The 23,740-nt window shown below is 43.8% G+C and overlaps 2 protein-coding genes and 1 pseudogene across 5 annotated transcripts; 2 read left to right on the top strand and 1 right to left on the bottom strand.

Moving 5' to 3' along the window:
* Positions 1 to 103: 103 nt before the first annotated feature.
* AMHR2 (anti-Mullerian hormone receptor type 2) lies at positions 104 to 17,461 on the top strand. Its single transcript, XM_016142728.2, is given in 12 exon segments — positions 104 to 5,298; positions 5,583 to 5,765; positions 6,031 to 6,222; positions 6,492 to 6,566; positions 6,698 to 6,828; positions 6,941 to 7,171; positions 8,485 to 8,599; positions 8,735 to 8,907; positions 9,112 to 9,259; positions 9,427 to 9,563; positions 10,474 to 10,665; positions 10,667 to 17,461. Coding segments are annotated over 12 exon segments (1,959 nt in total). The 5' UTR covers positions 104 to 5,021; the 3' UTR covers positions 10,772 to 17,461.
* On the bottom strand, positions 2,615 to 2,732 carry LOC118613973 (annotated as a pseudogene).
* Positions 17,462 to 18,856: 1,395 nt separating the features above from the next.
* On the top strand, positions 18,857 to 22,282 carry PRR13 (proline rich 13). 4 transcript variants are annotated; one of them, XM_016142747.2, is made up of 4 exons: positions 18,857 to 18,945; positions 19,531 to 19,571; positions 19,932 to 20,293; positions 21,625 to 22,282. In XM_016142747.2, exons 2-4 carry the CDS (start codon positions 19,553 to 19,555, stop codon positions 21,664 to 21,666), a joined length of 423 nt encoding a protein of 140 aa, XP_015998233.1. In that variant the 5' UTR covers positions 18,857 to 18,945; positions 19,531 to 19,552; the 3' UTR covers positions 21,667 to 22,282. The 4 variants fall into 4 exon arrangements, with proteins under 4 accessions (XP_015998233.1, XP_015998234.1, XP_036091952.1 ...); XM_016142748.2 differs by having other exon boundaries at positions 18,918 to 18,993; XM_036236059.1 differs by lacking the exon at positions 18,857 to 18,945 and adding an exon at positions 19,015 to 19,063.
* The last annotated feature ends 1,458 nt before the right edge of the window (positions 22,283 to 23,740 follow it).

The raw sequence follows: 23,740 nt of genomic DNA, 5'->3' as shown, positions 1-23,740 counted from the left end.
GGGAGACTATGGGTATAACTTCATATACTGAACTTGGCAAAGGATTGCAGTTACACTGTTGTACTCCCATATGTGTTAATCAGCATGTTTGCCTTACACTTAATTTCTAGGTAGGTAGCGTCATGACCAGATCAGTGTGCCCTGACTACATAGAAATGTGAAGGACCAAGAGGAATGGGGCAGCCCCAACATTTTTTTAATAAGCTTTTTATTTTGGAATACTTTTAAATTTATGGGAAAGTTACAAATTTAGCACAAGGTTTCTGTATACCCCTTACCTAATTTTCCCCATTGTTAACTTACTATGTGGTACATTGTCAAAACTAAGACACTGACATTGGTACATAACCCCAGGCGTTATGGGTTTCACCAGTTTTAACATATGTTGCCTTTCTGTTCCAAGATCCATTCCAGGACGGCACATTGCATTTAGTTGATAGGTTTCCCCAGTCTCCGCTGGTGTGTGACAGTTTTTTTGGTTTTCATGACCTGACAGGTTTTGGAAGTGTTGGCCAGGTGTCCTGTAGAATATCCCCAAATCTGGGTTTGTCTGATGTTTTTCTCATTATTAGAATGAGCTTATGGGTTTGGGGAAAAAACTATCACCCAAGTGAAATGTCCTCGTCACATCCTGTCAAGGGATCTGTGATATAGCCACATGACATTACTGATGGTAACCATCAGTTGGTTAAGGTAGTGTTTGTCAGGTTTCTCCAGTTTCTCTTTTCCTATTCTTCAGAAGCAAGTCAGTAAATCTAGCCCACTTTTAATGGGAATTAAGCTTACTCTCCTGGGATGGGGGCAGTATCTACATAGAACATTTGGAATTCTGTGAGGAAACTCTTCTCCACCATTAATTTACATTAGTATGCACTCATTTTTTTATGCTTGGCTTACTTATTGGGTATATTTATTTTATACTTCATTATAATCCAATACTGCATTGTTCAGATTGTCTCCCCTTTGGCCTTTGCGAGCTCTTTCAGTTTGGCTCCTGTGTCCCTTTGGTATGTCTACATTCTTTTATTTTTTTGAGCACTTTTTAAACTTTCTGTTAAACAAGATACTTCAGGTTCATCTTGTATTTTCCCTGCCCCAGCCCTAGAATCAGCCATTTCTCCAAGGAGCATTGGTCCTTTTTGTTGGAGAATTATATTGGAACCAAGATCTAGCCCCAACATATTTTACATTCAGTTAATACTAGCCTGTATCTAACATGATGGAATCTGGATTGTGACACCCCTTTTGAAACTGAAATTGAAGTTATTCTGACAATCTTTCCAATTTCCTTACAGTTTCAGTTCCCTTCCTACCTATATAAGAATTCTTGATTAACTGTTTATACCGTGGCTGCCAACATTCTCTATTATTTTGCTTTGTAGCCATTTCTTTCTGTTGACTTCCTGTGTCTACTTTGTCAATCACCAATGGGTAAACTCAGCCATTCAATTTCCTTATGTAGCTGGAAGCAACATAACATTTTAACAGTTGACTTGATTGGGGAAGGGGTCATTTGGGAATTTTTTTTTTTTTTTTTTTTTTTTTGGTTTTGCAGCCTTAAATGGGTGTTTAATAGTAGTGCCATCTATTCATTCAATAAACATTTCTTAAGTCTGGGTACTTAGCTAGCTACTAAACTAGGTTGAGAATAAAAATGAAATAAGACAGGCAGGCCCTGCCACCTAGTACTTCACAGGCTGGCCAGTGAGACAGATACCACTAATTTCAAGTTTCCCAATTCTGACCCAGTTTTTCAGCAGATGATCTGCTTCCTCATTCATGGAGAAAATGGAAGCATGAATTTCTTCAATCTTCCCTGTCCTACCCCTATACTACATCTATGTATTCACTAGTTTCTTAGGAGAAAATATTTCTTCATTGCAAGGCCACTCCTGCCACTTACGCTCATTTCCTTTGATTTCTTTTTGTTCTTTGTTTTGATATTTCTCCCTTTTATCTTCAGTCTGGTTCTCTTTTGCCAGTCTATAAGTATATTAAACTCCCTTCCCTCTATTTTGAAAAAACCTCTGCTTCCTCTTCAAGCTGCTGATCTAGTTTCCATTTCCAAAGTGAAAATATTTGACACTCAATTTTTCTCTTTTACTCATTTCTCAGGCCACTTTGTTCAGCACCCATCATTTGCCAAATTGTTTTTTAACAACATCAACCACTTGGTTGCCAGCTCCAGTGTTCTTTAAATCCTTAGCCTCAGATCTCTCTGCAACAATGTGCACCTTATAGCTTTCTTCCATGGAGTGTGGAACTGATACTCTCCTGGTTCTCCTTTAGCCTTACTGACTATTCTTTTTAGTCTCCTTGGTAGCCATTTCTTCCTCTGTCCCTTAAATGTTGATGTTTCCCTGTCTTGTGTCCTTTCCATACTTTACTTTTCAGCCCCTTAAACAAATCATGTCCATCCTTACTTATTAAATACATCTTAGTGACTCCCAGATGTTAAGCCCTAAATTCTCTCACAACCTGGCAGCCTGCTTAGTAGATGAGATAACTCAAACTCATCATGTAAGAATGGGAAATAACCCTTGTGTTCCCCATCTCACTTAACAGTATCACTACTTCTTGAGTATTCTTTTTTTTTTTTTTTCTTATTTTTTAATGCCTAAAGTACCGGTGTTCCTAGGTAGTCTCTCATCCAAGTACTAACCAGGCCCGACCCTGCTTAGCTTCCAAGATCAGACGAGATCAGGCGCATTCAGGGTGACACGACCATAGACTTGAGCATTTATTTTTGATGCCTCAGAATCATCTTTTAATTCTCCTTTTCATCTTCCAACATTTATTTGATTACCAATCCTTTTAATATTATCAATACAACGTATCTCATTTATTTTCCTTTCTTATTTTTATTTCCACTTTCCTAGTGCTCACATTTGGCTACTGCTTAGGCCTTGTAACTAATATCCTTGCTTCTAGTCTCATTGAGCTCCAGTCCTTTTACTTGTTTTGAGTATGTTTACCTTTGGGACAATTTAAAGATCCTTTTCTCTGCGAAACCCTCCGGGTACCTTTCTTCTCTTCTCTTTTATATCCTGGACAGAATTAGCTTGTTCATACCCGTGGTCTGATACATAATTTTCTGATTGCTTGTTGATTTATCTTCCTGCCTTTCTAGACTGAGTTCCTGGAGGGCAGGAATCATATCCTTGTAGACCCAGCACTTAGTAAAATACCTTTTATGACTGGGACCTCTAGTTGATATTTTTTTGAGTTGAATACACAATGCACTTTAGCTTTGTGGTTAGTGGGGTCAAAGGTTGATTATTGGGCCACTGCAGACTTTAACTGAGATTCGGATGAAGATCTTTGTGCATGCGGAATCCAGGAAGACTTTATTCCTATGAGGAGGTCCTTTCTCAGGACCTTCCTAATCCCTTAGCTCTCAGAGTTTTACCCCTTCTATCACCATCTCAACTCTAAACTCTGCCTAGAGCAGGTGTACTTCCAGTAAACCTGGCTGGAATGTTTCTGTCTTTGAGAGGAGTAATTATCCAAGCCTTTGGGTTAGGAGATTCTGCCTTCCTGCCTGATCCTTAACCTTGCTTCCTTCTAGAGGAGATATAGTCCTGAAACACTCCAGATACAAGAAGTTATTTGACCTTTAACTTCCCCACTCATTTATGTGATCTGGAGCTGGTGAGAATGATAGCTATAGCTAAGTACATTCCAGTCATCTCACCTGCAGGGTCCTGCAGACTCCCAGAAGCACCCATGGAAGGATGGGCAACTGTCTATCTGCCTCTAGCCCTCATCCTTCCTCCAGCTTTGGCCTCACAACTACTTGAACTTTTACTCTTTCATTCAGGCTTCCGAGGAGAAAGGCTCCAGAATCAATTGATACTCAGACTTTCATCCCTGTTCTAAGCCAGACCATCCCCAGAAAGAATTTCCAGGCAGTCACCAGAGGGACAGAAGGCTCTGAAAACAGGATACTAGTCCCCTCTGATTCTAATTTTCATGGGAACCAGCTGTTCACAGGTGCAGAAATGATGATCTGTTATTGTAGTTTCTGAGTCTGGTGGTGTTGGAATCTTGTCCCTCTATTGCAGCACAAACTATAGACCTCTCTTTCTGTCTTCATGCAGACATTCCCTTTATACACCCTGTGCCCTCCCTTCACATTTTACAGTCCTTGCAGCTTAATAGATACAGGAGGTGTACTATAGATAATCAGAGGCTCTCGCTGCCCCCTCACTAAACACCCTAGTTTTTCCTATGTCTGCTGACCTCTGGTGGTGATAGTTTGAACTGTACCCTCCCTTTCTCGTTAGTGGCCTGCTAGCAGGTAATGTGCCTATTTTCTCAACAATCCAAATCAAATATTCAAATACTGTAGTGGAAATTTTTATTGCTACATTTGTATTTGTTTTCAGGCATCGTGGCATAATGCAAAGAACAGGGCTTTGGAGTCAGACTTCTAGGTTCAAATCACCTTGGCTAAATACCTAAGCTCAGCTTTCTTACCCATAAGGTGAAGATAATAAATAGTTTAGTGGGAGAATTAGATGAGATGATTGTAAAATGCATAGGCCTAGCACATAGGTGCTCAATAAAAGTTTGTTATATTCTCAATAATGGTGATTTGTTCAGTGTGTGACTCAAAGTGATTTTTTAAATTTTGGTAACATAAAATTTACCATTATACCATTTTTTATGTGTGCTTTTTTTTTTTTTTTTTAACTCTGAGAAATTTTATATAAGTGCTGTCTAATGTTTGAGTTTGGAAAATGAGGTCAAACCTAGTATGGGCTGTGAAACCTCTCTGTCCGGGAAACCGTGGATCTGAGCCCTGAAAATAAGGGTTAGAAGGGATCTGGGACATAGCTGACTGGCTCTGAGCACTTCACCTCACTGTGGTTTCCTGGCTATAGGATGAAGTACTTTCTTCCAGGGTCAGCAAAGGGCAGAGGTTTGAAGTTAAGCATCACTCGGTTCTCAGCTGGGCCTCCAAGGCCTCTTCCTCCCACTTTGCAGAGAAACGAGGAGGTGGCTGAAGAGAGGAGGATATGAGATTGGTTCTCCACTCCTCCCTCTCTCTCCCTGCTTTTCCCCATACCCATCCTCTCCCCCGCAGCAGCCGTCTCCCCCACAGAGACTGGGAAGAGGGAGGGGGGCGGAGTTGGGGACTGAGGGATCAGAAGCCCCACGATGCCCTGTATCTGAGGAAAGCTCTGGGCAGGGGCAGCTGTGCTGGCTCATGCTTCCCTCCTCCTGTTGCTGCTTCCTTCAAAATGATCCTGGGTACTCTGGGGCTTTGGGCACTGCTTCCTGCAGCTGTGCAAGGTAAGTGTCTTTCTACTCACCCATTGAAGGAAAGGGGCACTTGAAGCACCAGCCACCCCTTTAGAAGAGTGGTGAGTGGGGTGGGTGAGTAAGGGTGAAGAATAGAGACATGTTCCCATGGTGGAGGTCAGATTCCAAAACTCTGCTAACCCTCTTCCCTCTTATGACTTTACCATGCTGGCCCTGGGATGTGAAACATGCTTTGTCTCTCCTTTTGGCTGCTCCTTTTGCCTCTGTATTCACTCCCATCTTGACCCCTCCCCTTTCCCCACCTCGGGCCATAGCACCCCCAAGCAGGCGGACCTGTGTGTTCTTTGAGGCCCCTGGAGTGCGTGGGAGCACACAAACACTGGGGCAGCTGCTAGATGCAGGACCAGGGCCCCCCAGGGCTATTCGCTGCCTCTACAGCCGCTGCTGCTTTGGGATCTGGAACCTGACCCAAGATCTGGCACAGGTGGAGATGCAAGGTGAATGGCAAAGTATATGGTAGGTGACGGGGTGGGAGACAGGCACATCCTGGGGTGAGGGTGGCAGCTGAGGGAAAGGAGGAGAAATGGAATGTGTGGAGGGAAAGAAAAGTCGTATGAGCTGGAAGGGATGCCTCAAAGAAGGAATTTACCCTCTGTTCCCAGACCCCATTATATGCACTCACGCTCCAACCCTCACCCCCCACTTCCACCCTCATCTCCCTTTCTCTTTTTATCTCCTGTTTTCCTAATCCCATCCTATCAGGATGCCGAGACAGCGATGAGCCAGGCTGTGAGTCGCCCCACTGTGACCCGAGCCCCAGAGCCCAGCCCAGCCCTGGCTCCACTCTCTTCACCTGTTCCTGTGGCACTGACTTCTGCAATGCTAATTACAGCCATCTGCCTCCTCTGGGCAGCCCGGGGACTCCTGGCTCCCAGAGTCCCCTGGCCACCCCAGGTAGGCCCCTGGGGTGCTGAAGCTGGGTGGGGGCTGGGGCCCAGGTTAGCATAAGAGGTAGAATCAGGGTCAGTTCTCACTTTACCCCTGTCCCAAGCTTCCCTCCTCCTGGCCTTGAGAAGTTGGTTGCCCTGGTGACTGGGAGATAAGGGGGCTTGTGACCAGGGTGGGGGTGGGGTAAGAAGCAATATCTCTGAGGAGGGAGAGAGGAACAGAGGGTGGGTTTGGGGCAGGGCTCATCTAGCCTGCATCTTTGCCTTAACACCCAGGCGAGTCTATTTGGATGGCGCTGGTGCTACTGGGGCTGTTCCTCCTCCTCCTGCTGCTGGGCAGCATCATCTTGGGTATTAATCTGCCTCCTCCCTTTGTGACCCCAAGACACTGCCCTGGAATTCTGATCCCTATTACCTCCCACAAAGCCCCCTTCCTAGTCTCCATGCCTGTGCACCCTGACCCTAATGCTCCTCTACTCCAGCCCTGCTACAGCGAAATGTCTGCAGAGTGCAAGGTGTGCCAGAGCCAGAACCAGAGCCAGAGCCAGAGCCAGACTCAGGCAGGGACTGGAGTGTGGAGCTGCCTCAGCTGCCTGACCTGTGCTTCTCCCAGGTGCCCAGGGAGGAAGGGAAGGGTCCTCTAGGCACTCCCAGTGTCTGTGCTGGGGAGGAAGCGTAGCCCTGGTACTAGCTAAGGCCCACACCCAGCACCATGTCCCCACCAGGTAATACGGGAAGGAAGTCATGCAGTTGTGTGGGCTGGGCAGCTGCAAGGCGAGCTGGTAGCCATCAAGGCCTTCCCCCTGAGGGCGGCGGCCCAGTTCCGAGCTGAGAGAGCATTGTATGAGCTGCCAGGCCTACGGCATGACCACATTGTCCGCTTTATCACGGCCAGCAGGGGGGGCCCTGGCCCCCTGCCCTGTGGGCCCCTGCTGGTGTTGGAGCTGCACCCCAAGGTGAGGACCAAGGAATGTACGTGTGTTTGCCCGTGTATGAATGTGGATGGAAGGGAGTGCAGGTTGGCAGCTGGGCCCTGTCTACACTTGTTCTTCTGCTTTACATTTCCTCTTCTCTAAAACATTAAAAATTATTTTTATTGATTTTTTTATTACACAATACCTGCTCATGTTTAACTCATAAAATAGATAAGGAAAGGGAGAAATCAAAACTATTCATATTCTGTACCTTAAAGAAAATCATTGTTAAAGAAGTACCTCAAGGCACACCTCCAAACCCATTCATGTATTCATTCAACAAATGTTTATAAGTTGTGTGTCAGGCATTGTGCTGAGTGCTAGGAAGAACAGTCCCTCCCTGCCTTTACAGATTTTATACAGTAGTAGGGAAGACAGAAGTGGGTTAAGTAAGTACAAAAATAGGTATAAAATGTTAAGTGTGTTAGGTGCCGAAACAGAGGGCTGTGGTACTATAAGAGAAAAATAAGGAGACTTGACTCAAGGGGAGGACAAGAAACAATAAGGATAAAGAGGAAGAGGTAGGCAGGGCCAGACTACACCCAGCCTTGTAGACCTACTAAGGACTTAGGACTTTATCAGCACCTTCAGCTCTGCCACCCCTGAAATCTTGAATTCTGGAAAGTCCCTTCTTTGATCATGTGCCTCATTGCCCACCTCAAAAATCACTGTTTTTTTGGTTTTGTTTGTTTAACTTACCCTGCACACTGAAGGTGTTCAATGTTTGTGGAATGAGAGACTCTATTGTTCCTTTCCCTCCAATTCCTACTTGCTCCCCACCTGCTGCTCTCCTACCTAATGGTTCTACTCAGCTCTACCATAAAAGCCTGACACCTCAGGCCAGGTGGTTCATGAGGGGTGCCTCTTCTGCTCTGTCTTTGTCCCAAGACCCCTGAGGGAGCATAAGATGGTTACTAATGAGTGATACTAGAGTCAGACTTCTTGGGTCCAAGCTCTCTTTTTCTCTCATGAAACTTCTGGCAAGCTTACTTAGTCTCTCAAGCTTCTCATCTGTAAAATGGGAGTCACAGGAGTATCTACCTCCTAGGGTTGTTGTGAGGATTACAAGAGGCCTGGCCCACAGTAAGTGCTCGGGACACTTGAACTAGAGTTCCTGCTTTTCCTGTCAGTCTGACTGATGCACATTCTCACATCTCTTGTTTTGGCCTGGATATGTCAGTGTGTCGGTCTGCTAGGAGATGCAGGAGGAAGTCTGTCAATTGCTCTCTGCTTCCTGGGGTGGATCAGCTACCTCCAGCTTTGTGTTTTCCCTTGTTCTCTCTACTTCTCCCCAGGGCTCCCTGTGTCACTACTTGACCCAGTACACCAGTGACTGGGGAAGTTCCCTGAGGATGGCACTCTCTCTGGCACAGGGCCTGGCATTTCTCCATGAGGAGCGCTGGCAGGATGGTGAGTGAACTGAGAGCAGGAAGTCGTGGGAATCATTGCTGTGTTTCTGATTCTCCCTTAGCTTGGAGGGGAAGGATTGGGTCAAAAGAGAAAGGAAAAAGATCCATACCCTTTCAACTTTGGCTTTTCCCACAGGCCAGTACAAACCAGGTATTGCCCACCGAGATCTGAGCAGCCAGAATGTGCTCATTCGGGAGGATGGGTCATGTGCTATTGGAGACCTGGGCCTCGCTTTGGTGCTCCCTGGCCTCACTCAGGCTCCCACCTGGGCCCCTACTCAACCCCGAGGCCCAGCTGCCATCATGGAGGTGAGTACTCTGGATAAGGATGAGGCCCAAGATGATGGTGGTGGTGCTGATGAAGATACTCCCATTGCTATAGCAACAGTGCGGCAGTGCCTATAGCGTTTGGGACATTTCTAAGTCTGTAGTTGGGGGGATGTTGCATGGACCAGTGGTATGGTGAAGGTTGCCAAGGAGACGATTCTTGGCCCTCCATGCCTTCCTCTCCAGGCTGGTACCCAGAGGTACATGGCACCAGAGCTCTTGGACAAGACCCTGGACCTACAGAACTGGGGTATGGCCCTCCGGCGAGCTGATGTTTATTCTCTGGCTCTGCTCCTATGGGAGATCCTGAGCCGCTGCCAAGATTTGCAACCTGGTAAGGATGGGTGCAATAGTCCCAGACTCTTCCCAGATGCCTCACCCATCCATTCCAGACCCATTTACATCCTAACTCAGGAAGCTCTGTCCTAGTCCCCCTTGCTCTTTCCACAAGGAAGATACCCCTAGCACTAGCAACACCTAGCCCCATGTGCTTTTCTCCAGACAGCAGGCCACCACCCTTTCAATTGGCCTATGAGGCAGAACTGGGCAGCACCCCCACCACCTGTGAACTTTGGACCTTGGCAGTAGAAGAGAGAAGGCGCCCCTACATCCCACCCACCTGGCACTGCTTTGCCACGGTAAGAGGCCACAAGCTGGTGGGCTGGGGATTTGGAGAGTCTGGGCATGGGCTTCAAGGCCTTGTCTGCTAGAACCAGTCCCTTTACTCTCATCTCCCACCACTCCTTGCTCATGTTCATCCAGAGCTGGGCAAACTTTCTCTGTACCTCAGTTCATCCTCTTCCACCATAAGTCTCATACAGCCCATTCTGAGACTCCCATCTTCCTTCTGCTCAGTCTTGCTCAGTCTGTCTTTCTTCTCCTCACCATTGGTTAGCCCTCTTTCTCAGCCCCCTACTCTAGGATGCCCTCCTTGGCTTTGCTGCTGCCCTGAGCTCTGCCCCCAAGATGGCTCCTCTCCTGGTACGCTGGAGCCCAACATTCAATCCAATAATTCTTTGTTCTGTCCTACACATCTTCGTTTGTGCCGTGACTCAGTAAAATCCAGTTCTAGGTATAAAAGGGTTAAAGAGTTAAATCAGTGGCCTAAAGTAAAATTACAGGGGTCTGTACAAATAGTTTCCTAAAGAAAGCCCTTTATCCTGCTACCTGGTCTGAAATACATGGTCTCAAATTCCCAATGCACAAGTATCTTCTGGATTAGAAAACAGGGACCCAGGAATTGTTTGCAGAAGACTCTGATTTGTCTGAAAGGGAAAAGAGCAATTTCCCATCAACATGTTAAGACGTTAACTGGAATTAGTGCCTCAGAGGAAAAGGTAGACTCTTGGGAAAGCCCCCAAAAACCTGTCCCAGGGAACAAGATGCAGAGGGCAGGATTTCAGTGAGGAGAAAAGGAGGCTTGCTCCAGGAAGGATCAGAAGAAGAGTGTTGAAAACAGGGGAATAATGGATCCCTTTTAATATTGGGAGCCACTCAGGGCCACTCAGAATCCTGGGATTAAGCTTACCTCCTGGTCATTCTTCCTAGGACCCTGCTGGCCTGAGAGAACTCCTAGAGGACTGTTGGGATGCAGACCCAGAAGCACGGCTGACAGCTGAGTGTGTACAGCAGCGCCTGGCTACCCTGGCCCATCCTCAAGAGTCCCACTCCTTCCCAGAGGGTTATTCACATAGCTGCCCACCTCTCTGCCCAGAAGACTGTCTCTCAACTCCTCCCCATTACCATTCTCCCTTGTAGGCCTCAGCTGAGAATCTGCCACTTCAGTGTTCAGCAAAGCCCTTGTTCCAGGAATTCTCAACCTGCTGGTACCATTTCTCATGTGTAAATATGCAGTTTATGTGTAATCTATATATGTGCAAACATAAATGTGGTGATCATATGCCTGTCCAGTCTGCCCCATCACTGCCATTCCTACTTGCCAAATGCATGTATGCTTCTGTGGGCATCCGGTCCACTGTAATTATGACCAGTGACTGAGGATAGGTGTGTACAGGAAAGAGATAGTCAGTTTTCCTGACTCTGCATCCTTGTGTCTTCCTTCATTCGTGTGATCCTGGGCTCCTCTGTCTCTCTTCTTTTCCTTTTCCTCCACAAGCCTTTATTTGGTGTGATATCGTGCAGGGCACTTGGGAAAGAAGGAAGAATATGATGAAATTGCTGCTCTGAAGATGTTCAGAGACCCACAACTCACTTTGTCCAACCCCCAGGCCTCAGACCTTACCATCTGTGACCTGTTAGGAACCTGGCTGCACAGCAGGAGGTGAGCAGCAGTGGCAGCAAAGCTTCATCTGTATTTGCAGCCGCTCCCCAGCGCTAGCATCACCGCCTCAGCTTCACCTCAGATCATCAGGCATTAGATTCTCATAGGAGCCCAACCAGTCCTTGGTGCCAAAAAGGTTGGGGACCGCTGCTGTACAGTGTCCTGGGAGGAAGTGTTTTCTGAGGCTTGAATGGGAAGACCTCACAGAGCACATGATGCTTAAGCTGGGTTTTGAATGAACAGAAGTTTTCCAGGAGTGTTGGGGGCAGTAAGGGATTCCTGGCCCAATAAGGTAGAGTATCATAAGGTGCGGCGACAAACTCTAAGTGACCTGGGTAGCAAGTGGGGAGAGAAGAGGTAATATGGAAAACTATAGGCAAGACCTTGTGAATGAACCCTGCTGGGAAGTTCTTCCTTCATTTCTTTTTGTGTGTTTTCTCTACTGGCTTTTCTTATCTGCCCAGGTCCCTCTAACATTGGGTGTCCCTCAGGGTCAGTCCAGTTACAGATACCTGATTTATAGCCCTAGCTTAGTTTCTGACTATCTGAGTGCCCTTGTGCAAGTTACTTTCTCTTTCTGGGACTCAGGTTCCTCATTTGCCAATAAGGGGTTGGCTTTCTGGTCTAATACTGGAAGAACAATAGTGGAGCTCTGACTTTACTACAACAGGATTGTCTCCTGCTCAGTGACCAACTACTCTTTGTTCTCAGGCAAGATACTGAACACTTGGACTCTCAGTTTTATCCTGTGTAAAAGCACACATATTTTATCATGTGTAAAACACTTACCCTAATTGCAGTGTCAATTCAGGGTGAAAAAAAAAAGGTGACAGGTCTTACACAGCACCTGGCCTTAGGGGACACTGTAAATGGCAGCAGCAGTTGTGATAGTGTTGAGATGATCTCTAGCCCCTTTCTAGCTTGGTTGTTCCAGAGTTCCAAGATTATTAGCCTCTGGGGAACCTATCCACTCTGAGCCTTGAGATTTCACCTTCCTTCAGTCCCAGATCTCTAATTCTCCATAAGACATCATTGCTTGAATAGGCAGCCACCAGCTGAAATGAAACACATCAAAATCCAAATGCCTGTCTCCCCCTTGCCAACAGGTCTGCCCTTCCCCTCTTCACTGACCCTCAAGGATATCAAATTTCTCTTGGTCCTATATCAGGGGTCCCCAACTGCTGGCCACAGACTGGTACTGGTCTGCAACCTCTTAGGAACCAGGCCGCACAGCAGAAAGTGAGCAGCCTGCTAGCCAGCAAAGATTCGTCTGTATTTGCAGCCACTCCCTAGTGCAGCATCACTGCCTCAGCTCCACTTCATATTATCAGGCATTAGATTCTCACAGGAGGCCACCTAGTCCTTGGTACTGGAAAGGTTGGGGACCGCTGTCCTAAAGGATCCCAACAAGGAAGGTGTTCTTGTCCCCTCCTGTGGCCCCAGCTTATCCCACCCATATCCAGTCAGTTTTCAGGCCCTCCTGCAATTGCATAGGCAGGGCCTGCTTCTGGGCACCCATCCCTCTTTCCTTCTTCCTAGGTATGGCAGCCTCAGCTACTGCACTTGCCTCTTGGCTGCCTATTCTTCCCCAACTCTGAGTAAAACACCACCCTGAACAATCTTTAAACATAACTTTGCATTGTGTTTTGCCTATGCTTAACAGTCTACTTGTCTGTTTCATGATAATCCTGTGAGCATCATTTACAGAGGAGGAAACCAAGGACTCAGAGAAATTTAGGAATATGTCCCAAAGTCATACAAATCTTAAATAACAAAGCAGGGATTTTCATCATTAAAAATGATGTTTGTAAAACGCTATATTATTATTAAAATAGATGTCACATGAAAAGAGTGTACAAACTTATGTTGACAAGCATAGTGTTATACTAAATCAAAAATAAACCTATAATCACAAGAAAAATCCCAAAAAAGGAACATTTCACAAAATACCCATATACTACTCCTCAAAACTGTCAAGATCATCAGAAACAGAGAAATTATGAGAAGCTATCACAATCAAAAGGAGCCTAAGTAGACATGACAACTAAATGTAACATGATATCCTAGATAAGATACTGGAAGAGAAAAAGGACATTAGGTAAAAACTAAAGAAATCTGAATAAAGTATAGAGTTTAATTAATTATCATGAATAAATATTCATTAAGGTAGCAAACATACCATATTAATGTTAAAATAACACAGGGAACCATGTGTAGGGAATATAAATTGTATCACCTCAATTTTTCTATAAACCTAAAACTGTTCTAAAAAAAATAAAGCTTATTAAAAAACAAAACAACAACTATGACCACCTCTAGAACTTCAGAGGCCATAAATACAAGGAACAAGGTGAGGGTTGTGGGAAGCATCACAATGTTTATTTGCAGTATTTTTGAGTGGACATTTTCAAGGGATTGCTGACATAAAAGCCAGAAAATCTAGATTACCATCTTAGCTCTCTTAACTGAACTCTTAGAAAAGTTTGTTTATTTAATCTCAGGAAGTCCAATGAATGATTCTGTAAGTCATTTCTAACCCTATAATTCCATGATTCTATGAATTAAAGTCTCTGTCGTGAAGATTACTTCACCAAATCCAGTCCTTGCCTAGTATAATATTGCCATGATTAGTGACTTCATGCTCTTAAAGAGGCAATATGCATATAAATAAGTTTTTTAGAAACTTGAAAACAAATCTATGAATAGAGGTGGACTACGAACATGGTATGACTAAAGACAGAGGTGGTGGATGGTGAGAAGAAAACCGAATTTTTACTATCTACCTTTGTTTTTACCTCTTGAATTTTGAACTATTTGCATGTTTTGTCTATTAAAGTTAAATACAATTGACCGTTGAACAATGAAGGGGTTCAGGGCACTGGCTGTGCTCAGCTAACAATCGCTTATAACTTTTGACTCCCCCCAAATTTAAGTTGTCCTTTGGTATTCATGGAGGATTGGTTCCAGGACCCCCCGCCAATACCCAAATCCACAGATGCTCAGGTCCTTTATATAAAATGATAATACATCAATGCATACACATTGAAAACAATACAGATTTATTGAAAAAAAAATCAGCGTACAAGTGAACCACACAGGTCAAACTCCTGTTCAAGGGTCAGCTGTATTTACTTATTAATTTTAAAGGTCTATACCTAGAAAAAAAAAGATTAGATGTAAAAACACCGAAATATTAACAATAGTAATTCTGTTTGGGTGATGGGACCTCAAAAGTAGTTTCCTTTTTTTTTCTACTTTTCTGTTTTTCAACTTTTCTTTAATTTTCATGAATTGCTTATAGAATTTAAGAAAAACATGAAAACAAATTTACTATCACCAGGAAATATTTCTTGAAAAACCACATGACTTTATACTGCTTCCCTTTGGCATTTACTAACATAACTTGTAGCATATTTTGTGCTTATTGATATGTTGTTTGCTAAAATTATTTCATTCCTGAGCATAACATTCTCACCTAGACTGTAACTGAAAGCCTCAGGGTGTAGAGAAACATTGTTTATAGTCCTTCTGGTTCCCAGTTCAGGACTCTGCATACAGCCTGGTGAACTGAATAGTCTTTGATTCCTGACCTGGATCTGCCAGTAACTAGGGTGGAACTTGGAATAAGCTACTTCTTCCTGAACCTCATTTTTCTCATTTGTTCAGAAGGGTGTCATTCACTTTTGATGTGCTAAGGTATTTTCAATAAATGTTTATTGACCCATAGACATGATAGGAAAAGGATGAAGAGCTTGTAAAGTGACACGTATGTCTTATGCCATAGTTTTGTGCCTTCACCTACCTGCCATAGGCCTACCTAAAGTTCTTAGAAAGCAAGGGACCTGTGTCTCATGCTGCTTTGTACATCTATACTATCTAGGGAAATAGCTACAAAATCTTCTATATCTGCAACCTCTTCTCCAAATGTCCCCTTTACCTTCTTCCATCCATTAAAATGAACCTTACTTTACCTGGAGTGGTAGCTGTCTTTTCTTTCACGTACTCCGGACCAAGAGTTTGATATTTTCCTCTCTGTTACTGCTTCCAGCACATTTCTCTATCTTCCTCCGTCAAAAACCCAAGCTTCTCTGAAATACATGCCATCAGACCACACCACTTGCTATTTCACCTTGTTGCTATCATTTATAGACCTCCTGGTCACTCTTCTGTATTCATTGAAGATTTTAGTATTCTGGTTCATAGTCTTCTTTAATCATAACTTTTGTCATCATTCTTGGTGACTTTAGTCACTGTGTAGATAACCTATTTAATTCTTTGATCTCAATCTTTTTACTTACGAAATTATTTTCCTCTACTAACTCCGCTACTAAAATTCGTTTTAAACATTCCACTTTCTGGATGCCAACTCCTACGTTTTCAGCTTACTTATTCTAGAGAGCCTCCACTGGGTTGTTCAATCCTTCGACCCTGCCACTTTTTCACTGTCTATTATATCCTTATGTCTTTCCCTCCTTATTCAATTTATTTTCCATGGCCTATCACTACCATGGCCTTTTACTATCATAATCACTACCATGCATACACTCTCAACAGCTTTGCTCTCCTTTCCCTTTCCCTTTCATGTATTTTCCAGTTAAACCCTAACCCAAGTTAAATCCAGTTCATCTATTCCACAGCTGTACCTAAGCATTGGAATTTAACTGAAGGAAACCACCACCTGTACTGACTAGCTTTGCTTCACATGTATGGCCCACAAACCACAAGCGAGTGCTCCATACTGCCCAGCAATCCTACTATAGTTCCCTGGCCAGTTTGCTTGCCCACTTTCTGAGATGACTATTTCTAATCTCCCCTCACCTCACTCTCAACTGATAAAACTTTGCTTTTTCTTCCTCTGAAGAAAAAAAAAATGAGGAGACATCAGCAAAGAACAGGCACATCTTCCCACCACTAAATCTACCAATGTGTTTTCATTAGGACCTGTAGACTCTGATTTTCCTCCTATTACAATAATAACAACATATATAGGTCTTACTATATGTCTAGCAGTGTTCTGAGTTTTTTACATGTATTTAATGAATTAGGAATTATTATTATTATACCTCATTTTACTGATGGGGAAATGAGACATGGAAGTTTCTTTTGAAGTACATTCTTCAAGGTTACAAAGGAAGTAGTCTGGCTTCAGAGTTCATTCTTTCAACCACTTTCCTGTACTAAATGAACTGTTCTATCTGAGGTCAGTGCCTCCACCTGTAAACCGGAGCCCTTGTCTTCCTGGTCACTTAGGAATTTCTTCAATTATATCTTCTTTCTTCAGCAACATCATCCCCCCCCCCCCAACTCACTACTTGATTATTTCTATCGGTTTACAAATGCTTTAAACTCTCTCAACTTAAAAAGCCATTTCTAGGCTGCCCACTCTGTTATGATTACTGCTTCATTTCTCTGCTTCCGTATTTACCAACACTCGTTGGAAGAATTGCTTTTATTTGCTGTCTCCACTTTCTCCCTTCTCTTTCTCTCTCCGATTTGTTTCAGGCAAAATTTAAACTCTAGCATGTAATTAAAACTGCTCTTAAAAATTCAACATCCTTGCAAAATCCAATGGCCAATTCTCAGTCTGCATTCTGCATAATTTATCAGCAGCATTTAACACATTCAATAATTTCCTCCTTGACTCTTTCCTTTATATTCTCTTCTAATTTTCTCCTTTCTCACCAGGCACTCATTCTGTATCCTTTTCTTGCTCCTCTTTTCTTCCCAATTTCTAAACATTGGCAGGCCAATGTGCTGGGCTTTCTTTTCTGCTCTGGACACATCTGTCCCCTAGCTGATCTCATCTAGCTTTTTGGCTTAACCTGAAGTACTGATTCATGCTATATCACAGAAGAACTTTGGAAATATTATGCTAAGAAACCTATATAATTTTATTAACCAATGTCAACCCACTACATTTAATCAAAAAAAACAAATTATGCTAAGTGAAAAAAAAGGTCACATATTGTACTATTTTCCATTTAAACACAATGTCTAGAGTAGGTAGATTTATAGACAATGGTGATTAGTAGTTGATTAGGGCTTGGGTGGAGTAGGAGAGAGGTAAAGAGGGGATTGAGGATTGATTGCTAATGTGATTTTTTTAGGGGGGGACAAAAATGTTCTAAAATTAGATAATGGAGATGGTTGCACGATGCTCTGAATATGCTAAAAACCATGAATTGTACACTTTAAATGGGTAAATTGTATGTTATATGAACTACATATCAATAAAGCTGCTTTTAAAAAAAGAAATTATTTGAAATATTTAATTTCTAAAGGCATCAGGTCCATTTAGACACATCAATGTTTATCAAACTCAGTAATCTTCCAGGAAAGAAATATTGCAGATATAAATTGCCCTAGAGCTTAAAAAAATAGAAAACGTTCTAATTTGTCTCAACTATTTAGCACAAACCTGATACAAATAAGATATTATTATTGGGGAAAGTTAGGTAAAGGGTACACGGGAATTCTATCTATTTTTGCAACTTCTTGTAAGTCTAAAAATATTTCAAAATAAGTATTTAATAAATCTATCAAAGTCTTTAGTTCAAGATGAGAAACTATAAAATTTATCTTCATATTTTTTATCCAACAAGTTTTGGATGTAATATTTCCATTATGGCTTAGTTCAGTGTTTTTAATTTCCATCATTGTTTGTTCTTTGACCCAGAGTTATTTGGAAGATTTTTTTTTTTTTTAATTTACCGATGTATGTTTGTATTTATATTTTACATTGTGGTCAGAGAATACGGTATGTATTATACAAATATTGGAAATTTTGTATTAGTTGAGACCAACTTTTATAAAAAGTTCTAAATATGCTTAAGAAGAATGAGTATCTTTAAAGTTTGGTTGCATGGTTCTATATATGTTCATTAAATCAAGCTTGTGGAGAGATGAGGTAGGTTGGGAGCAGTAAAGTTGAGAGAAGTGTAGGGATTCCACATCGTAGTGTTGGAGTGGGCCACAGAAGCCAAGGAGAGTAGCCAGAATTTCCATTTGCCCTTTCTAATAGGCGAGGGGGTGTGTCTACGTGTGTAAGCATTTGAGGATCTTTCCTGAGCCACCTACTGGTTCCGTCTCTATGAGGGTTCTTCTCTTAGCCTGGGGTGGTTTCTGGTTTATGCAATTCGACAGATGGCGTAGCTGTGCAATTGAGTTAGGGTCTCCTAGGAGAGATTAGGAAATCTCAATTTTCCCCAAGAATGTTTCTTTACTTCTTATGCGGTCTAGGAGGGAGGTGGGAATATTGAGGTTTGGGGCTGAGATTCAGCAGCTCCCTGCTTTTCCCTAAGCGCTCTGTGTATATCTGGGTTACAACATTGACCACGGTGGACTGCATTCACATTGCAAGGTGTTGCACCCGCTGGACGAGAAGCTCAGAGGGCTGCAGCTGAGTTTCCTCTCGGCAACTCGGGGACTTTGCTCAGAAACTGGCTCCGCCCTCTCCTGGCTTTTCTCTCCTAGCCTTTCCCCCAGGTATTTCCGGCTTGCCCTCTCCTCTGCATCCTCCTCGCCCTAAAGGCCCGGCTCGGTCCCCACTGCACTGCAGCCTTCTAGTTTAGCAGGAACTAGAGTGATTGACGGGTGTGTTCTCCAATCATAATGCCTGATGACCACATAACTACCAATTAGGCGGCAGCAGAGGCGGGTGCTGAATCCAGGGTGGGGGTGACCAGGAAGTGTGAGCGGAGACTGGGAAGGACGAGTCGAGCCCAGGCGGTGGTGTAGAGGTGACGGGATATCTGGATTTTTCAGTTTCCTCCTTTCCCCGTGCTTGGGTCAGGGGTCCTTTTGCAGCTGGGATTTCCATTTTCCCTTTTTAATATATAAGGGGGTGTGTCTACATATGTAAGCATTTGAATATCTTTCCTGAGCCACCTTCCTGGTTTCGCCTCGAGGAGGGTCTTTCTCTTAGCTTGGGCGTCCTGTCCCCTGCACTATTTCCTGGGGAGCGGTAAAGTTGTTTAAAATTCTTCCTTAACCTATGGGTGGTTAAAGTCACGGACTTTGGGTGATGGGGATAGCGAGATTGTGGATTCTGCCCTTCTCGCGAGGAGTTGGAGACCTCCAGCTGTGTGGCCAGACGTAGTAGAAGGTGGAGCGGCCCTGGGAGCTAAGTTCTTGTGGATAGGGAACTAGGGATGAAATGGGTATAAGGACGAAGTAACGAGTGGAAAGAAACATTTCTTATGTGGAGGTCATGGTAGTTTTCAGAGCCTACTGTGGGGAGGGAGACATTGCGATGGGGCTCGGTCTCTAAATCCCCTTCCCATCTTTGGGCTGTCAGCTTTTTGCCGTCATTTCTTTCTCCTCAGGCTGAAGGAAGCACACCTGACGATGTGGAATCCCAATGCCGGTAGGTGTTTGGGGTTCTCTTCTCCCACCCCAACCCTTTTTCAAATGGGCCTTAGCAATAGGAGTTTCTGGGTTTTTCCTACACGTCTCCCCTCACGCACAAAAGCCAAAGTCCTTAGATCATAGCTGACCAGGGCTCTCCTCTTTCCTTGGGAGTTCACTGACTCTCTCTCCCCAGCCTGAGAGGGACGTGACCTTTACTCTCTCCTATGAGGGTTTGTCTTTGCTATACTCCATTCTCCTTCCTTACCTTTCCATTTCAAGTATTGAGTGAGAAACTGCATCATCTTTTTTGTTGTTGTTTGTTGTTAGAATCTCTGATCAGTTCTAATCTTAATTCGTTCCTTGCTTCTTCCACCAGGGCAGCCAGGGCCAAATCCGTATCCCCCTAACATTGGATACCCTGGAGGTTCCAATCCTGTCCATCCACCACCTGTCAATCCTGCCTTTCCGCCAGGACCCTTTCCCACTCCCCCAGGAGCTCCCCAGGGGAATCCAGCTTTCCCCCCAATTGGGCCTCCTCATCTGCCACAACCAGGGTATCCAGGATGCCAGCCACCAGGTCCCTACCCTCCTCCATACCCACCACCTGCCCCTAGCATGCCTCCTGTGAATCCCTTGGCTCCTGGCATGGTAGCACCAGGAATGGTGATGGACAAGAAGATGCGGAAGAAAATGAAGAAAGCTCATAAAAAGATGCATAAACATCACAAGCATGGCAAGGTCAGTGGCCTCTGGAGCCTGGCTAGAAAAGGGTACCCCCTCAGAGACACTAGGCTCGAAGGTGGTGGGCAAGGGGTATTCGCAGTCTGAGGACATGGGGCAGCAATTGTGTTGCTTTGGTACATGGTTTTTCCTTTTTGTAAAGGATTCCCACTGGGAAGAATCTGCTAATCTTGAAAAGAAATATTAGGGTAATTGGGCCTTCTGTCCAGCAGGAGCTTGCTAAGCCTTAGCATGGATATCAGAATCAAAAGCTGTTCTTGTCCGTTTTTCTCTCCCCCAGAATTTTTGTCCTACTCTTTCACTACCGGATGCATGTTTTAGCAAGTTGGACATACCCGTGGAGGTGGTCAAAATGTCCATTAATAGGGTCAGTCCTTTGATAAAACAAAGTCTTGTGTAATAATTAAAAGGTAATAATCTGGCCCTAGTTCCTGGAGTTCCTTTCTCTCTTTTAGGGTGTTGTTGTTCACCACCCAGTAGGGAAAGTGAGGACAAAGAGCAGTCAGTAATTCTCAGCTTCAAACAAAACCTAAGTTTCATGCTCAGCCCCAAGGCTAAGTATCCTCATTCTAGTGGAGTGTTAATTAGTAAGGGTAAAAGTAGGTGTCTGGACAACTCTGCAAGGATGGAACAAATCTGGATCTTGAGGCCTTAGTTTACATTTTTCCGCCTGGCATTTATTTGCCTTTTGGCTTCAGACACTAATTCCTGGTTCTGGATCCTTGGTAGAAGCCTGAGGAGAAGGAAAGGTGAGATTGAATAGGGCAGAAATTACCCTGGAGAGTCTCAAAAATGTTTTTAACGACAGCTGTTGATGGGAGTATGCATGTTAAGAACTTTGACTAGGTGTGTCCCAGCCTTCTTTTCCTCCTTACTCACTTTCTCCCAATTGGGACTTAGGAAAAAGTAGAGATAGATGTACACACATGTGCTGTTTCTACTCACTTTTCTTAGATTCATAGCCACTAGGAACTTTCCAAGCAGATAAACAATAAGCATTTATAAGGTAGCAGCTGTTTCCTAGCACTATACTGTGCTTGTGCCTTTAATTTATTCCTTGTCTGGGCATTGACTGTGGTAAAGAAAGCTGGAGACTTGCTCCAAATATATTATGTTAAATTCTGTACGAGTTAGGATGGTTTAATCCATTCCCATGTGTTCACTACTGAAGGAAATCTTTGCTTTTGCTGTTTAAGAGACAATCTGGTTCAAGGCTCCTGATCTTCTTAGGTACTTGGGTAGAGGGGTAGGGCACCAAAGAATGTCTCATGGAGTGAACAAAGGTCATTTGGATCTGATGCTATCTCCTTTCCCCTTTCCCCTTGCAGCATTCTTCCTCCTCCTCCTCTTCCAGCAGTGACTCTGACTGAATACAGGGCCTGGACCCTTCCCTCAAGTCTCTCCAGTTCTACTCTCCCATCAAGCTTCAGATGCCATCTTGCACTGGGGGAAATTAACCCTTGTGTCCTTCTACCCTGCCCTCCCCTAATCTGAGCCTCACTCTGCTGTTCAGCACAGGGAAAATGGGAAAAGATTGTCATGGGTTAGTAAAGGCTGTCTTCTCACTGCTTGGATAGAACTTTCAGCTGATGAGTTTTGCAGAACTATTTTTTAAAACTAGTGAGACCTTTGAGCTAAATGCTGAAGACAAGTCTAAGGTCTAGAAAATGATATTTTTTACTTTCTTTTATAATACTTGTGGTTGAGGAGGTGTGGTGGAAAATTAAATATGGGAAGAAAACAAACAAACCAATCTGTACCTCTTGGTAATTGCTGCACACTTGGGTGATTTAGTGGCAGGTACATTTCCCAGCAGACCTTTTATGATTGCACTAACTCCAAGCCTGCTAGGAAGTAGAGTCATTTGTTGATGAGTTCTGACTGCCATTTTTGGAACTTAATCTCTACTCCTTAGCTCAGTATGCTCACTCAAGTCCTCCCCTCATTCTCCAACTCTCAGTCCAAATAAAGCTATTTCTCCTGGTCTTTGTTCACCTGTGCCATTACCTTGGTTAGGCCCAGCACATTCTACATTTGCTGCCCTTCCACAGACTCTTTGAAGTGTATCAGTTTTATAGTAATGAATCAGAGCACCAACGAGGACACCACCATACTGTCCCTATGTTTCTTAAGTGGGAAGAACCTTCAGAATTGGTTCATGCTTAGTGAAATGAATCTTTACTGTCCTTGCTTTAATGAACATAGGTCTTTAGCATAAGTTTTCATATCTGCTACAGAAGTTCTCAATCTCGGCTACCCATCAGCTGTTACAGAGTAATTTAGGACTTTGCCCCAACTCTATTGAACAAGACTCTTTTTAAGAAACTGGACGATTCTGCTGCACAGCTGGAATTGAGGGCCTTTGGTTCACCATGGGCCGCGCACGATGCTATACATCAGGTTCTCAAAGATCAGTCAAGTAGAGGAAAAAGATATCTAAGAGAACTAATTAATAAAGACAGATACTATAAAATCCCAGAGGGATATAAACCTAGAAATAACTGGGAAGAGGAGGAGTCAGAGATGACTTCACAGGAGAAGTGACATATCAACCGCTTCCTGCCCCTTGAGTATGAAAAGTGTAAGTGGAAAAAATGATCGAATGGGTTTACCAAGTGGATCGAGAGAGAAGCTGGGAAAGGCATGTGCTTGGTACAAAGTCAAAAAGCTCCATAGCATGTTTGGAAATCACTGGTATCCCAGTTGAGCTAAGATGATTCCCTGGGAAATTGTTTATTAAGGAAGTACTGTGTTCCGGGTGCTAAAGCTACAAAGATGAATAAGACAGTCCTGTCTATCATGACCTATAAGATCTAATGGAGCAGACAGACATGTGAATAAGTTATTATAGTACAGTAAAGAGGACCACAATAGAAACATGGCTAAAGCAATGGGGGAACAGAGGAAGGAGTGACAGTGCCACTGGGAAAATGAGCTAGGTGGGTCTCAGGATGATAGGTGTTTCCCAGTCGGTAAATAATATCAGCTTATGTGCCAGACACTTTGAGTGCTTTACATTTTTTAACATGTGTAATCTTTACAGTAACTCTTATGAGGTAGGTACTATTAATTTCACTCAGTAGACGTAGAAAACTTCAGTCAGGATTTGAGCTCAGGCAGTGTGGCTCGAGTCTGTGCTCTTAACCCAATGGATTCCTGGCAGAAGAAGCAGTTTTACAGAAGCTCAGAGTTGTAAAAGGTGTAGGATGAAAGTTCAGGAATTTCTGAGCCCAAGTTCTTGTTCAGGAGCCTTAAAAGCAGCAAATGAGGCTGAGGCCAGGGAGGTGGGGCTAGAGAAGGGAGTGGGCTTTAGAGAAGTTTATGAAGTGGGATCCACAGGGCTTGGGGACTGAGTGTGGGGCTTGAAGAACAGAGAAGGAGAGTTTTTAGTTGGCTGTATTACATCTATGACTTGTTCCTGGGCAGGTTATATGAAATAAATGC

This window comes from Rousettus aegyptiacus, unplaced genomic scaffold (genome assembly GCF_014176215.1).
Source record: "Rousettus aegyptiacus isolate mRouAeg1 unplaced genomic scaffold, mRouAeg1.p scaffold_m13_p_2, whole genome shotgun sequence".
Taxonomy (NCBI): domain Eukaryota; kingdom Metazoa; phylum Chordata; class Mammalia; order Chiroptera; family Pteropodidae; genus Rousettus; species Rousettus aegyptiacus.
Note: the sequence above shows the minus strand (reverse complement) of the source record. Positions and strands in the feature narration are given on the sequence as shown.